The 15,933-nt window shown below is 33.7% G+C and overlaps 1 protein-coding gene across 1 annotated transcript; it reads left to right on the top strand.

Moving 5' to 3' along the window:
• Positions 1 to 4,472: 4,472 nt before the first annotated feature.
• On the top strand, positions 4,473 to 12,555 carry LOC149774238 (cell adhesion molecule CEACAM1-like). The gene is made up of 4 exons (XM_089945557.1): positions 4,473 to 4,727; positions 10,614 to 10,883; positions 11,388 to 11,660; positions 12,224 to 12,555. The coding sequence occupies exons 1-4, from the start codon at positions 4,484 to 4,486 to the stop codon at positions 12,553 to 12,555; spliced, it is 1,119 nt and encodes a 372-aa protein (XP_089801683.1). The 5' UTR covers positions 4,473 to 4,483.
• Positions 12,556 to 15,933: the final 3,378 nt, after the last annotated feature.

The raw sequence follows: 15,933 nt of genomic DNA, 5'->3' as shown, positions 1-15,933 counted from the left end.
CTTTTAATTTTTATTTGATTTTGCAAACTTCTTATTTTTAAAGATATGAATAGAATTTTTCAAGAAAACAGACACATTTAACAATTTTAATATTTGTTACATTAAATAGTCTTTATACGTCCATTCTCAACTCGAATAAGAAAGTAATGGACTAAAAATTTTTAACCAAGGGACAAATAATCCATATTTTGCTTGAAATTGTGTCGGTGTAAATCATCTACAAAGATGCAGACAATTCATCAGATATAGCGTCAGGTGTTCAAAGCAACAAAAAATAAATTGAACAATCGATAAAGGGAACTAAACCGCATGCGTCGGTCGAATATTAGTGTAAGGTAATATAATACTGTTGGTTCCTTCAGTTTAGTAGAGGTTGGTAGATTTGATAAAATACACCACTGAACGTATACCGAGTTTTAAGAAGGAAAGCTCAATAAACAAGCTTTGTTCATGTCTTCCTTTTGCGGAAACTACATGCAGATGTCTTTAATTACAGCCGCCTCCACCCCAAACTAACAAACGTTAAGATACAAACTACAAAAACAATTATGCATACATATAACTGAATTCAATGAATAGTGTTCAAGTTTTAAAGTCATGTACATCTTACCCTTTAAAAAATATGTTTCGGTATATGACCGGCATTCTAGCAAGAGATGGCTTGTTACCCGCGATGTGTTCAATATTTTTGCATTTAATATACCTTTTGCATTTCTCAATGTGTCTCTGTCAAATAAATGGTCAGCAAACATGTTTAAAGTAATTGGTCTAAGGCCGTAATTATGCCTACTCTTCAATTTATGAGATAACCTAAACCTAATTTAAACAATATTATAATCGGGTACTAATGTATATAACTTACTCGTTTACAGGGAATACATAACATTTACCATTTGATGGCAGAGAAAATCACAGACATCAATACTAAACAATTATTTAATGTTGATCCATATAGATCCTCAACTATATATGTTTAGCATAAATTAGTAAACATGGCTTCTTTGTATTTACCGTTGGAGCAATGTTGACAAAAAGATTTAGAAATTGTGATATGAAGGTCGTTGAACAACAATAGGATTGGATAATGTTTCTTTACTCTACAGTATGGTACATACAATCAAAGGAAACAAAACATCTCAGTCAATTCTTTTAGTTTACCTAGATGATCTTTGATCAAGTATTCACCAATGTCATAATCCAAAAAAGGAACGCAGAAACTGCAAGAGAATTTGTTAGCTTCTTAAATACATGGCCAAGCAAATTAATATAGTCGAAGAGGAGATGAACGGTGCAGGATGTGTAAAGTATTGCCTCAACATATGTATTACAGTTAGTTCACTACTAGATTTCATTTCCACATGAATGTCATGTATGGTCCCTCACGTTTCTAGTAGATGGAGAGGTGCTACCAAAGATATATCTAGCTCATAGCAGTAGTCCGGATAGATCCATAACGCTGCAATGTAAGACAAACGATAAATCAGCTCAGAAGTTCCTTTGGAGACGCAATGGGTTTCCAATAAACAACAACGCCAAGTATTTTCAGATGGACGATTCTCTCCTCATCCGGCATTTGGATAATGATGACCAATACGACATATATACTTGCCTGGAGTCCGGACGCCGAATTCAGAGTGACCCATATAGTATTGAAACTTGTGAGTTATCACTTTCTGTGTTCTGTGACACACACACACACACACACACACACACACACATATATATATATATATATATATATATATATATATATATATATATATATATCCTAGCTATGGGTGTAGCAAAGGTTTTTCCGCACAATCTGTCTTGCTACAGTGTTCTGTCGTGTTATATTAGTTAAGGATTCAGTAAACTAGCAACAGTGGCAGTTGTGAAACTCGGTAATTATACAAACACATACACACTTACACACACACACACATATATATATATATATATATATATATATATATATATATATATATATATATATATATATATATATATATATATATATATATATATATATATATATATATATATATATATATATATATACATATATATATATATATATATATACATATATATATATATATATATACATATATATATATATATATATATATATATATATATATATATATATATATATATATATATATATATATATATATATATATATATACATACATATACATATATATGCATATATATATATAAAGATAGAGAAAAAAGTCAATAATTTAGATTCATATAGGACAATAATCTGCTTATTTATTACTTTTGCTTAAAGAATTATTTCCTACATCTAAAATTTTCGGCCATATAATTCATTTCATCAAGCTGACCGTTTTATCAAATTGGTCTACAATGACCCTACAAACCGTCACGATCATTATATTATAATTGGTGTAATTTTAAGGATGTATATTACCGAGTTTACTGTTCAAAGACTTGTTGCAAATTTGCAAATTAAGTTTATTATTTATAATCTAAATTTGTCAAGGAAATAAGAATCAAATATCTTATACTTAGTCTTCTCTGTTCCACCTAATAGTGAATTCATAGTTTAAAGTAGAGGTGACTAATTAATGATCGAGACCGACTATGTACGAAAAATACATTATTGATGTTCAACTTGATTCTGTCATATTGGCTTAAATGTATAAAGAGGTAAAGTTGCATCATCTGTTAGTAAAGTGGACATTAAGCAAGTCATTCACTTACACCGACATTTATGTTCATTTGCATTTGCTAATGAATTACACGTAGAAAGTTGCTAAATACTTAATTATTTAAAATAGTATGTGTCAGATTTTAGCGAAGATCACTGAATCAAATGCAGAAAAGTCATTTAAACGAAATGCTCCCAATGGTTTGTTTTGTTTAAAAGATGATGCTACACCGATGACTTGCAATAATTCTTGGATTATAATTTTGCAGTATAATTTCTATTAGCATTAAGATATCAACCAATACAAGCGAACATGAATTGAAGCAATAACAGTTTAATTACAATTTTTTTTTATTTTAGTGTGGTCGTTTTGGAAAATAGTTCGTTTTTCTTGGTGAGGTGATCGACATCAGTAGTAATCACCTTCTGATATGTTGCCTATTGTGGTATTATAATCGATAGTTTCCTATTATCGTCTATACAAATTTCAACTCTATCGGTTAGCTATGACGTATTAAATCCAAACTCCGACGAGGCATCGGAGTGCTTTAAATTCTTATTGTAACAAAACCATTTCCTAACTTTGATATCGCCTTCCTTGAGCGCAGAAACACATTAAATACATCAACATGATATAATTAAATGACAAAACTTCAACAATTACTAATATTTTCATTTTGGTGGTACCAATTCGTGACTTGTTCGCCTGACACGCTGATATCATACATTCTGATATATTGGTTCAATAATGTTGCACTCGATTCAGTTCGTTGTTGTGCATTACGTACACACATTACATACAAAATTCATGCATAAACAGTTACAAATGTTATTGATTATCGTGTAATTAATTTATATAATCCATGCAGCTGGCCCGTCTGTCATCAAGGTAACAGCAAGCACCATGATGGTAAAAGAAAATGATCACTTGAATGTTAGCTGTCTTACAGACTGTTATCCAGTTTGTTCTGTGGAATGGAGTAGACTGGATCCGTCCTCAGTCCACAAAAACGTTTTATTGATAGATGATGTGTTTCAAATAAAGAATGCTACAAGAAATATGTCTGGGAATTACTCATGCAAAGTTCAGAATCTTATAAATGGCGCATTTCTTCAAAGCTCTTTTTCACTGGATGTTCACTGTGAGTACGATTACTAACATTAGTTATCATTATTATTATTATTAGTAGTAGTAATAGTAGCATTAGTAGTAGTAGTAGTAGTAGCATTAGTAGTAGCAATAGTATTAGCAATATTAATAATAGTAGTAAGAATAATAGTAGTAGTGGTAGTAGTATTATTAGTGGTGGTGGTAGTGACTGTAGTAAGTGTTAAAGTAGTAATACAAGTTGCATCTTAACACAACATTGAACAAATTACATCTGCTATATTGAGCAATTATTTGCATGAAGAGCGGAGCAATAAATAAGAATCAGTAGATATCATTAAGTCTTTAAGATAATAAAATAAAATTGTTTCAGAGGCGCAGATTCTGTCTAGGATCAATTTCACAGCTTGATTTAGTTAATCAATCTATTGGGTATTTCTTCTTTTTGCATCCATGTTCACGTTATAGGATGTGATATCAACACAAACCACCCCTTATCCGATTGTAGCATTATGTCATTCCACATTCCATCAACATTAAGAATTGTAAAGTAAATACTCATAAAGCACTGTATTATTAAAGCGTGTTTATAATGTCAACCTCATTAGAAACGTTTCTTCTTGATGTCGTGTATTTTTAGATCCGTTCGATTCTAATGTACCGTATATATTGCATCTAAGTTCTTATTCTACTTTTCAGACGGTCCAGAGGAAATTATGCTTAATACATCTAAAAACATTATTGAGGTGGACGAATTTGATTCCATAACAATATTATGTGCAGCCGAATGCTCCCCACCGTGTATTATTAACTGGTCTGAGACGTCTGCAAACAACTATATAGGAGGTGCAGCACTAAAGGTAGTCAATGTGACAAGCAATGGTACCTACACATGTCTTGCGTGGAATCGTAATCTTGGCACCAAACTTGCACAGACAATCAACATATCAGTTAAACTTGGTAAGGATACACTAGCATAGTATAGTGAGAACAGTTTTGTTATGACTTTCTTCATTTATAGAACTCCACCAGAAACATCATGTCGGACCTACTCATTGAATATGACAACTTGGAGCTATGATTTTGTTCTTGCTGGTCGGTAGTTACTTTAAACGGAATCTTGATTTTATATCAACACTAATCGCACGAACTTCTATGTTATTAATTGAAACAGTATTAATATAACAATATGAAACCCAGCAATTTGAGTAGTGTCGTTATGTCGTTTGTACCCTTTTTGCCCCGTTTTGGCCCTGAAATCCCCAAATGACTCGGCAAGCTATTTTATTATGTTCACAACCCATATATAATTATCATTAATAATATATGAAAGTACCAGGCATGGTGGATATAAGAGATGAGGTATATCAAAACCCCAAAACGCAAAAGTGACAAAAACCGGGCAGGCTATCACTACTCATACTATCAATAACAAATTGATAAGATTAATAGTTCACGAAAGGGAATATTGTTTTACGCAGCATTTATTGTGAATACACTTTGTAAGCACCTATGAATAGACACGTGGTCGTGAAAACAATTGTATCAAAATAATTTTCTACCGCTACCAGATAATTGTGTTAGAATCGACATTGTCCGGATAATAATTCAGACTAGTGTACCTACGATGGTTGTAACACCACTCACGTCAAGACCTACAGTCGTTTGCGCGGCAAAACCGCAAACAGCATCTAAGACCAAACACGACCGTTTTGTATATTACGATCAGCACGGTGTCGTAATTTCGTCTCACAACTATTGTTCTGCTTAAATTGCTATTTCGCGTCAATAGCAATGATGGTCCATCATAGTTCTGATATTACTAATAAACGTAGTACAAATGCACGTCAGGCAGACATTGTCCGGTCCCATCACGTCCAAACATATAACGTGCACGCACATCTAGCTAATTACACTATTTTAATGGCACACTTGTCGTTCGACTGATCTAGCGAGTAAGTTAAGCTTGGTCAACGGCATGATCTTCTGCAACCGTGTACTAGACGGCCTCTGCCCGATGGTATTCAGCAGCCTCTTCAAGATAATCAAAGGCCTATTCCTTATTTTATACGACCACCGAACGCCTTTTTAAGAGTCATAGCTAATGCTGTTCAGACAGCCCCTAGCGTCATGGCAACCGCTGTAGCAGATGATGCTAGCAAAGTTGGAATTTCTTCAATGAATGGAAATATTCTTTTACGTTTGTGTCGCCTCTGATCTATAAACTTTTAATGTCAATCAGGTGTTATTGTGTTTGGCAGCATTAAGCTGGACAGTCTGTGTTTGGGATAATCACACAGAAACATTCTTGGTCCATACTGCTGAAGAAAGTTTCAATATGATCCCCACATTTGCTTCTTATTTCGCAAGTTCACATTATGGGACATTATTAATCGGATAAGCAGCAGGTTTAATTATGAATTTTCCACATATACATTGATCACTTTCATCTGACCACAAGCACCCTCCAACAATAGTGCTATGTCAGAAAGTGTCACATCATTCCATCGATAACCAACAGCTGGATCGGCAATGACGTGCATGAAAGTACACGGTGATAATTGATTGTCTGAACACCCCCAAGTGTTCCATGAAAAAGGAATAAAGCATGTAGAGTGTCATAAAATCATGTCTGGAAATTCTCAAACCCGGGTCTACGTTGTCACACTGGTTTATATAGGACAGAAGATTGTCATAAGCACGTGATAAATGATGGTTTTAAAAGTTAAAACTAATTACTCTATGATGTTATTGATGACCGTTGATTAGCAAAGAAACCCCAGTCACTTCGAAGCTGTCAAATAACATCTTACCCTGAGCTTGGTTATTGTCTCAAATTATACTTTCTTATATATATATATATATATATATATATATATATATATATATATATATATATATATATATATATATATATATATATATATATATATTTGTGTAACTCATTTCAGATGGTCTTATCTAAATTTTTTATAAGTTTTTTTGGTGGTTGTTTGTTGTACAGATTATTTTTATTTAGATTTTGCTTACGTGACTAAAGTACATAATTAAACAGATGTGTAAATACATACTTGCGACTTTACGTTAAGTTTTCATTGACTGGTGGGGTTTGGACGGCTCATGTAGAAGTGAGTAACTTCCCATTGGTTGGGCTAAGTCGCTTGACAAGCAGGTTTTGAAATAAATTGAGTAGTGTTATCTGTCACGTGAGGTATGTTGGGAAATATAGTCCTAATAGCAGGTGTATATAAGGAGATAACTGTGGATTCAGATTTATTCCTATGTTGAAGTCGCCCTCATTTTTTGTGTTCCAGTTGTAAGTCTGTAGTTTATTTTTTATGTTGTTCTTAGATATAATTCGAAAGGAAAAATGTTTGCTTGGGCTGATTAGTATGAATAGAATGTGATTATTATTTTGATTATAATATTATTTTGGAAACATTGTGAATTATTCAAAGGAATTATGGACAACGTCACTATTATTGGTGGACCAGTACATTTCCTGTGTCGAAATTTATGCTTAGGTTTTCATTCATTTGAACTTTCACAGAATTTTAACTAATTTGATAATTAAATTAGTATTTAAGGTTTAAAAACATATTAGTTTAGAATCTTTCTGTTACTTAGTTTATGACCATAGAGTCGTAATCATTATGATACGCCAAGAATAAGTGTTTTGTTGCGGTAAGGTCATGCTAAATTCTTTTCTGTCATGTAAATTGTCGTATAATTGATGTTCGAATTGCACATCGGTGTTATGTAAGAGAAACGACCGCATTTAAGTGGTTTCAGATTGCATAAACGATAAAATGACGTAATGTTTTAGTATATGAAGGAGATCACACAAGCATCTCAAGTACTAATGTTTAGCACAACTCTACCATCATCAACAGCTGCACATCGCCGAATGACATCGTTGGAGTTATTTTGGGGGGTTAATGTGGCTGTATATTTAACCCCACAATAACTTTGCGAACAGCTGTGCAAAATCTAAATAGTAATAGGACAGGGTTCTCCTTCTGTTCCCAGTGGCGCTAAAACTTGTTTCACTGATAATTGTATAGCCCTATCAATATCATCATCATGTTTGGCACTTTTCACTGTTGGTTCATAAGCGGCGCAAATGTATATTCAAAGCACACTTTGGGGTAGTTTCGTGCATGTTGTTGCTACTGTAACATATATTTGATATTTATGGGGCCTTCTATAACATTATAAATCAGTTTCTGCTGTTCTTGACTTATTTTACTTTTGTCACGTCCATACTCTTATATGACATCACTAGCACAAATTTGTTTTAATTGCTTTTGATTTTTAAAATAGTGTATCCAGATCCGCATGATTTTCGTCCCTGCAAGTCTCAGTCAAATGAATGGTACAAAACAATATACTGATTCCATGTGATTCCCGTAAAGATGTCATTAAATTCATCCCACGTGTGGTCGGCGGCACGAAAAGTGCAATGTACATTTCCAGGACAATGCACGTCAATGCCACGCCATATTAGCATGTGTCAGTTATGACGGATTTCTTAAGTTAAACTTGCGTATCGTTAAGATAGATCACGTCTGTGTTTTTGTGTATATCTCGTGCAAATATGTGTTTAGGATTGATTTGGTGTTCAAGCAGCATATCCTCATACACCAGACAATTCTTTTCGTCTTTTTCCAAATATTAAAAGTTAAGAGCTTCATCGAAGGTAGTAAAGAACTCGATGGAAGATAAAGTTGTCTTGCCATTGCTGCAAATTATCAGAACTTTTTGAAGATCTTTCAAAACAAATTAACAAGGTTATCATCAGGCGACGGTGCAGTTGAGTACAAAGGATCTCACAGCAACCATCGTACAATTTTAGTCAGCAATAGATGTGTTTTCCTTCATCTAGCAAGAGCAATGATCATGGCACGAATAGATTTCAGAAATGTATCACATTGCTTTGATGGTTTGGTGTTGCTTGCATGGAAGTGTCAATGACATTGAAATGTCTTCGTGAAATACGATTAGATAATACAGAATATAATGCAGTTTGGTCTTCTTTGCGGCAAAAAAGTTAACGTGATTAGAACTTTCATTTCCATCGGAGGAGGCATAGGATCTGGGTCTGTTTAAAAAAAAAAAAAAACTATGGGCAGTGATGTCGCGGTTGCTGTAATAAAGAGATCGATGACACCAGGGAGTAAATACGCTGGTGAAATACATATACCTAGATACAATTACTATGGACTTGGTACCGGCCCGGATATACAAATCGATTATAATAGCCTACCAAAGCCTGGTGAAGCTGGACATTATCCAAGATATAGTACAGTTCTCCTAGGTATCGGAAATATGAAGCTGCCGTGAAAACGTTAGTAAGCGTGGCAAAGGTCACTCATTTAATTTTTCGAACATTGTTGCCCGATCAAGTGCTTTATCAACGACTTTGCATAGCTGGTTCATGTCCAGTCACATATTGAGGGTCATCAGGAAGCACTTGTTCTCTCTTCCACATGTCCGTGATAGACTGGCTTATTCTTTCATATACAAGTAATTGCAAGTCGGTCTAGCGAATACAGAACTGGCACCAGGATTTTAGTACGTTATTGAATCGCTGTGCAATTCGCAATCTTAGGTAGATTTACAACAGCATGATGGCCATACGCGTATATGGTAATACCATCTGGGAGTATCTACTGCTTTTTTTCAAGTGTGGACACATTCACTTTAGTGTTTCAGTAAACACCTATGCGAAGTTTTTGACACCTTATGATATTTGCTGTGTGTGCCGTGTTGTGTTTGAAATCCTATTACACATTAACCCGTGGGACATCATTATCTTTTTTGACGGTGTCAGAGCCAACAGCCAACAGCCACGACACGATATATTTTAGGTTGCAGTCACATATACTATTGGATTAGTTTACATGAACATTTGTCTCTTAACGTGCCAGCAACATCTATAATTAAAACACGCACACGATTTTGAGACTGTGTAAAGTACCTGTATACATCAGTGGCACGTTTCCTGATAGCCAAGGCTGCATTGATCGTTACTTTGAAGATACTCATATGCTCACTGCGTAATTACATCATCCGTACCGAAGCAGATTTTATCAAAACAGTTCATTTTAGGTACCTTTTGAATCTAGATAAAGCAATAAACTAGATTTTACTTCATGTGCATCGAGTTAGAATAGCCCTGCTAATATAAAAAAATAACTGAACTAGTTCTAGTGACAGAACAATCAATATTTGATTAGCCTAAAATTACTATATGTGCCTACCATTAGACGAGAGTGTAGACGTGTAGATGGTATGCGTATTATTAATCTGCCTAGATTTGTCACGTTTGGCCTTATTAGTTCTCATTTACGTCATAACCTCTACAGCTGATGAATCGCGCTCTCCTGGAGTATTAATAATAATCATCCCAAATCATGTGGGATTGTGACTGTGACCTGTATCAAGGCCAAAAGGGCATACAGAGGGTAAACACCTCAAATGACACTACTACCAGGGTTGATCTTCACCCCAAGAACAATATCGATATTTATCAATATGTTCCAATTATGTCCATGTTACACATCTATATATGTGTACCGGCAGTTGATAAGTGTGATGTAAATGCAGCACAAACACAAAAACACACAGTGATGTAATCATAACGGAACAAATCAATTGGTTCATACGATTTTTCCGTGAAGGGTAGGGCGAGTCAATCAAGGATTAACCCCAACTGATGTAAGAACATAATACGTACAATGGTTGCCATTAGGTTTGCAGCGGAAACTTATATTTCTTTTTAAAATATCAAATCATTATTCTCACTGGAGGAAATTGAAATTAATATTGTTCTCACTTTTTCAGATGAAACATTGATTCCAAAGATAAGCAGAGTCAGACATAATGTTTCGGATTATTCTGTAGCTGTAGTGTTACAGTGTCATTCATTCCGCAAGTCCAAGGGAAAGTTTTTTTGGATGGTTAATGGATCTTTGGTGAAACACAGTGATAGATATTCACCTGATAATGATTTCCTCTCTATAAGATATTTAACAGCTGAAGACCAAAATAACCCGTACACATGTAGAGAACCAGGAAGTAAGCTCCAAAGTGATCCTTTCTGGATAAAAGCATGTAAGTTCATGACTGTGTGTGTTTATTACAGGAAATAATGTCACACATAGCCCTGCAAATATGTTCTCATCTAGTTATTAGTATGCTAGTTATTTTGAACAAATGGTGCGTAAGCGCTTAAGCTGAACATTGTCTGATTTTTAAAATATGCATCCATCCACCTGAGTCCAAACGAATCACAAAATAAAATTGATGAGTTGATAATGTGAAAGTTAGATATCAAATATCCGTTGCAAGAGGTAACTTAAATATGATATGATGTACTAAAGTGAAAGGGAAGCTTACATTTTCAAGTGAATATGGTATTTTGGAATAATTTATTCTCACTTTTATTCAAAATTGCGATATTTTAAATTCTATGCTTTTCTGAATAGCATGCACAAATGGTAGAACAGTGGAATTAATGATCAATCAACCTCAACATTATGTCGAATTACTGACTCGCAATCTTTTGATGATAGTCATTTTATATAACTGAATTAATTCTGTGTATCGTTCTTACAGTTGGACCTACTTCCATTAAGTTCAATCCAGAAAACGTGTTAGTCAGAGAGTATAATGGCTTAAACATTAACTGCCACGTGGACTGCTATCCGACTTGCTCATTTCAATGGCTTAAATTGGACCCATCTTCTGGCCAAAAGCACGTTTCGTCTGAAGAACAAACATTGCAAATAACGAATATTACAAGAGGAATGTCTGGGAATTATTCGTGCAAAGTTCAAAATATTATAACGGGTGCATTTAATGAAAGTTCTTTATCACTGGATGTTCTTTGTGAGTATAATATTATCAGTGGTTGTTTTAAAGGCCTTATTAGTACCATTATTATTATTATTATTATTATTATTATTAGTAGTAGTAGTAGTAGTAGTAGTAGTAGTAGTAGTAGTTGTATTATTATCTTCTTAAGTCATTACTGAACAAATGTTATGTACAATATCAAACAATCATATCGATAGTGTTTTGTGCCATCTAGCAGTATCCATAGTTATCATCGAATGACGCAATTATGGATGATAGCTTTGTTTGGAAACGCATATGAATATTGTCTAGTTATGATCGCACTGTCCAAAAAAAATAATCATTCGGGTAATATGCGTACACTATACAGCTTAGCATTAGCAAATTACTTTTCTTCGGGGAATATTTTTTGAATGCACCAATAAACGTGTCGGCCTGAAATACTAACAAGTCTTCTCGTCCCATGTTTGCTGTCTTGCATCAATGTTCAGGGTATAGGAAGTGTCACCGACTCTTTTCATCTATTGTATTATGTCTGTTCTATTCCTATGCATTTTAGATATTACGCCTAATTTAGTTTGCTTTTTACCTTTCAGATGGTCCAGATGAAATTGTGTTTAATACATCTAACAACATTACTGAGGTGAACGAGTTTGATGCCATAACAGTGTTATGCGCTGCCGAATGTTTCCCCCCTTGTCTAATTAGCTGGACTGAAAGATATAGAGAAAATATGATGCGACGTGGAGCAGTCTTAAAGCTACGTAATGTGAAAGAGGATGGTACCTTCACCTGTCATGCGACGAATCCGCAAATGGCCAGCGCCACAATTTTAGAGACTATTATCATAAAAGTTAAATATGGTATCGATAAACTTATACATTTCTATTATCCTTTTCATCTTTATGTATACTTGTACATTACTTAAAGTACTCTGAAGTATCAGTATATGAATTTCTCTTCAAGTATATGCCACATTATTATCGACAATATTTGTTCAGAAATGCCTAGCTACCTGAGTCGATCTACAACACAAGACCAGTTGTGATTAATTGCAGACAAGTTATTATGTATCCATTCTAGAAGAATAAATGTATTTATTTTCAGCTGCTAGGAGAGGTGGTAATGCTTCATGCAAAGGGTACAAGCTCATGCCTATGCTACCATGATGTGGTAAATTAGATAATATCATGGTTTCTCCATAAAGTGTATGAATTTAGAATACAATTTTGGTGCCGCAAAATATAACGTAAACTAGCCATATTTCGCCACGTAGAAACTGCTTACAGTTATTATTATGTGATTAGATTGTTTCCAAATAGAGTTATATATTTTCTCACCTTTTCAGACCCAACACTGATTCCAAAGATAGATATATCCAACTATAATGCATTGAATTATTCCATAGTCTTAAAGTGTATTTCTTTCCGTACGTCAGCGGGACGGTTCTCGTGGAGAGTTAATGGATCTATGATAATCAACAGTGATAGATATTCTGAAGACAATATGTTTCTTTCTGTAAGACATTTATCAGCTGATGATCAATATAACTCCTATACGTGCACAGAACCCGGAAGTGGATTTCATAGCGATCCTTTCCCAATGAAAATATGTAAGTGGATGACTGTTTTGATTTTCTCTCAGTTTTGTATCTTTTAATTCGATTTAAATGCGATAAAAACTACATTTGTGTGTGTATATATATATATATATATATATATATATATATATATATATATATATATATATATATATATATATATATATATATATATATAGACATTTTCTATTTCTGAATTTATGTTCTGTTTTCTTAATGCTCTCTATATACTATCATGGTTCCATTAGTTCACTCGTTTCAATTTTCTTTTAACAACCATATAACATAAACCGGCAAGGCGTATCTCCTTTGTAGACTTTAGAACGAATTTTACAATGGGAAGTGCCTACACATTGTATTCTAGCTATACATAAATATTGGCGGATAATATCGAAGCAAGAGAAACAAATACAGCGATTGCAATGGTTTCAGTACACATGGTATGCCATTAGTTTCGATGCTTCTTGAAGGTGATTTATTTGTAGTGTTGTTGTTTGTTTTTGTCCACTAACACGACTTTGCTGACAGCGTATAATGTTGTATTTTCCTCAGCCGAGCCAGGAAAATTAATTTCATTTTAAAATTATCCGGCTAGCGCTCAAAGAATATGGAGAATATCTCAACCTAAATCATAAAACCCATGAATGTACTAAATGTTATTTCTTGTCATTGAGTATTGTTTAACAATGTATATAGTTAATACATATATCCAAATGCTAGACCCATATTTATCGAAGACTTTAATGCAAGGATGACGATATATGGCAATTACATGGATGATTTGGCCGATCTCGAATCATCAAAAATCTCCAGGTTATTCGTGCTTATTTGTACCCCTTTTTATAATTTTTGGTTTTACATTTACTTGCTTGATTCTTCTTCGACGCTGCACACGTTTTCTCCCGCTGCACGTTTAATCTTCTGTTAAACTCTAATCGTTAACATTTTGTTTCTGGTCCATTTGAATATTTTAACATTGCCGTATATGTTGGCATTTATGATCAAAGATTTCATCCTTACTAACAGCAAATCTTAGTATAACTCTTGAATCTGAAACTTGTTCTGAATTTGTTTGCATTACCAGTTAACCACGTTTTTTCTTTCAGCTACCAATGTAAATCAACAGCTTTATGTAACAGTAATTATCTGTATATCTTTACATATTTGTTGCATTTCATGATGTTGATTGTTAAACAGAGATCCAGTTTGAGGAATATAACTATATTCTACTTATTTGGAATTAAATTATAGCACGTTTAACTAACACTATTTTAAAATTGAATTACTGAACGTCTAACTAAAGATTTTCTCGATATTACTTTTCAATAGCATAAAAGACATGGGAACTACATCTTTTAGCCATGCGGTTCCATAAACCCGATTTTATTTTTCATAGTTTAAGCTTAAATTACTGTAGCTACAGGTAGTGACCTCTTGACATTGCAATAATTTAGTAGTAAATATAGTGTTCCCCACCTACATTTTATCTGAGAACGAGGACGGGGTTAGTTGGGGTATACCAGATACTATGTAATATTTGTATTTAACAATGTAGCTTATCATTGGATATGAGTACATTGGTAAATATTTTGCTCCTTTGTTGTTCTTTTTTCTGGCAAGCATATTTGCTAGAATCAGTATATTGCTGGTGATCGTTGGTTGTTATTCATGCTTCTTTGTATTGTCCCTATTGTTTTTCATTAATGTAAAACATGAATTATATGCACAACCAGAACCAAGAATATCTAATATATAACCGTGAGCAATGCTATACATCTTGCAATCATTGATTATGTGGTTGATAAATCTTTAGCAGTGATTTAATTAATATAATATCAGATGCTATATCTATTATTTATTCTTCGTTTTAGATGGCCCAGATGAAGTAGTTTTATTCACGTCCGAAAACAGTACAGGCATATATCAATTTAGTTCAACATCAGTATTCTGTTCTGCTGACTGCTTCCCACCTTGTATGTTTAGATGGACATTCTCATATACAGACATAGTCACAGAAGGTGCAGAACTGAAGCTTGTCAATGCAACAACTACTGGTAGTATCACATGCCAAGCAAAAAATCCAATTAATATGAATGTCACAACCACTGCGACAATTCATATCATGCAGTCAGGTAAATATGTTTCGGTGATGCAAAGTATTAATAACATCATTTTGTATACATGCATAGATTTCATACAAGTTAACTGAATATTCAAGGTGATATCCCTTCTGTGTTTATCTGAGAATTTTGTTTTCGAGCGAGAATGTCGAATATTTCCTTCACATGTAACATCCGTTATCCTTGCGAATCGTCTAAGTATAATAATTAATAAGAACGAAATAACGAACATGTAATCTCATTGAATTTGACACGGACAGCAGCCGAGCATTTGATTATTTTAGATTCTCACGAAAGTCAAAATAAAGAAAATGAGAATGCACACTGCAGACAAAATATAAATATATTACATAACCTCAAAAAAGATAAAATAGGCCCATACTTAAAACAATGTCTCCCAAAGGGGGCAAAGAAAAGCTCAAATACAAATACACAAGGAATTGCACGAGTAAAAAAAAAACAACAATATTTACAGTTTTAGGAGAGAACAAAACAAAAATCTGTACAATATTAAATAGACATATACAATAAGAAACTAAGACCGTGAACCCGCATACCTAGAAATTATTCCACTAGTAATAAAACC

The sequence above is a fragment of the Sinohyriopsis cumingii genome, unplaced genomic scaffold (genome assembly GCF_028554795.1).
Source record: "Sinohyriopsis cumingii isolate HCF-2022 unplaced genomic scaffold, ASM2855479v2 utg000360l, whole genome shotgun sequence".
Classification (NCBI taxonomy): domain Eukaryota; kingdom Metazoa; phylum Mollusca; class Bivalvia; order Unionida; family Unionidae; genus Sinohyriopsis; species Sinohyriopsis cumingii.
This window is presented reverse-complemented; position numbering and strand designations above follow the sequence as displayed.

Bases quoted from the DNA above. Each gene is read 5' to 3' on its own strand.
- LOC149774238 (XM_089945557.1), top strand. From the start codon at position 4,484: ATGCTTAATACATCTAAAAACATTATTGAGGTGGACGAATTTGATTCC. The intron at 4,728-10,613 runs GTAAGGATACAC...TCACTTTTTCAG, and splicing joins CAACATATCAGTTAAACTTG to ATGAAACATTGATTCCAAAG. The intron at 10,884-11,387 runs GTAAGTTCATGA...TCGTTCTTACAG, and splicing joins TCCTTTCTGGATAAAAGCAT to TTGGACCTACTTCCATTAAG.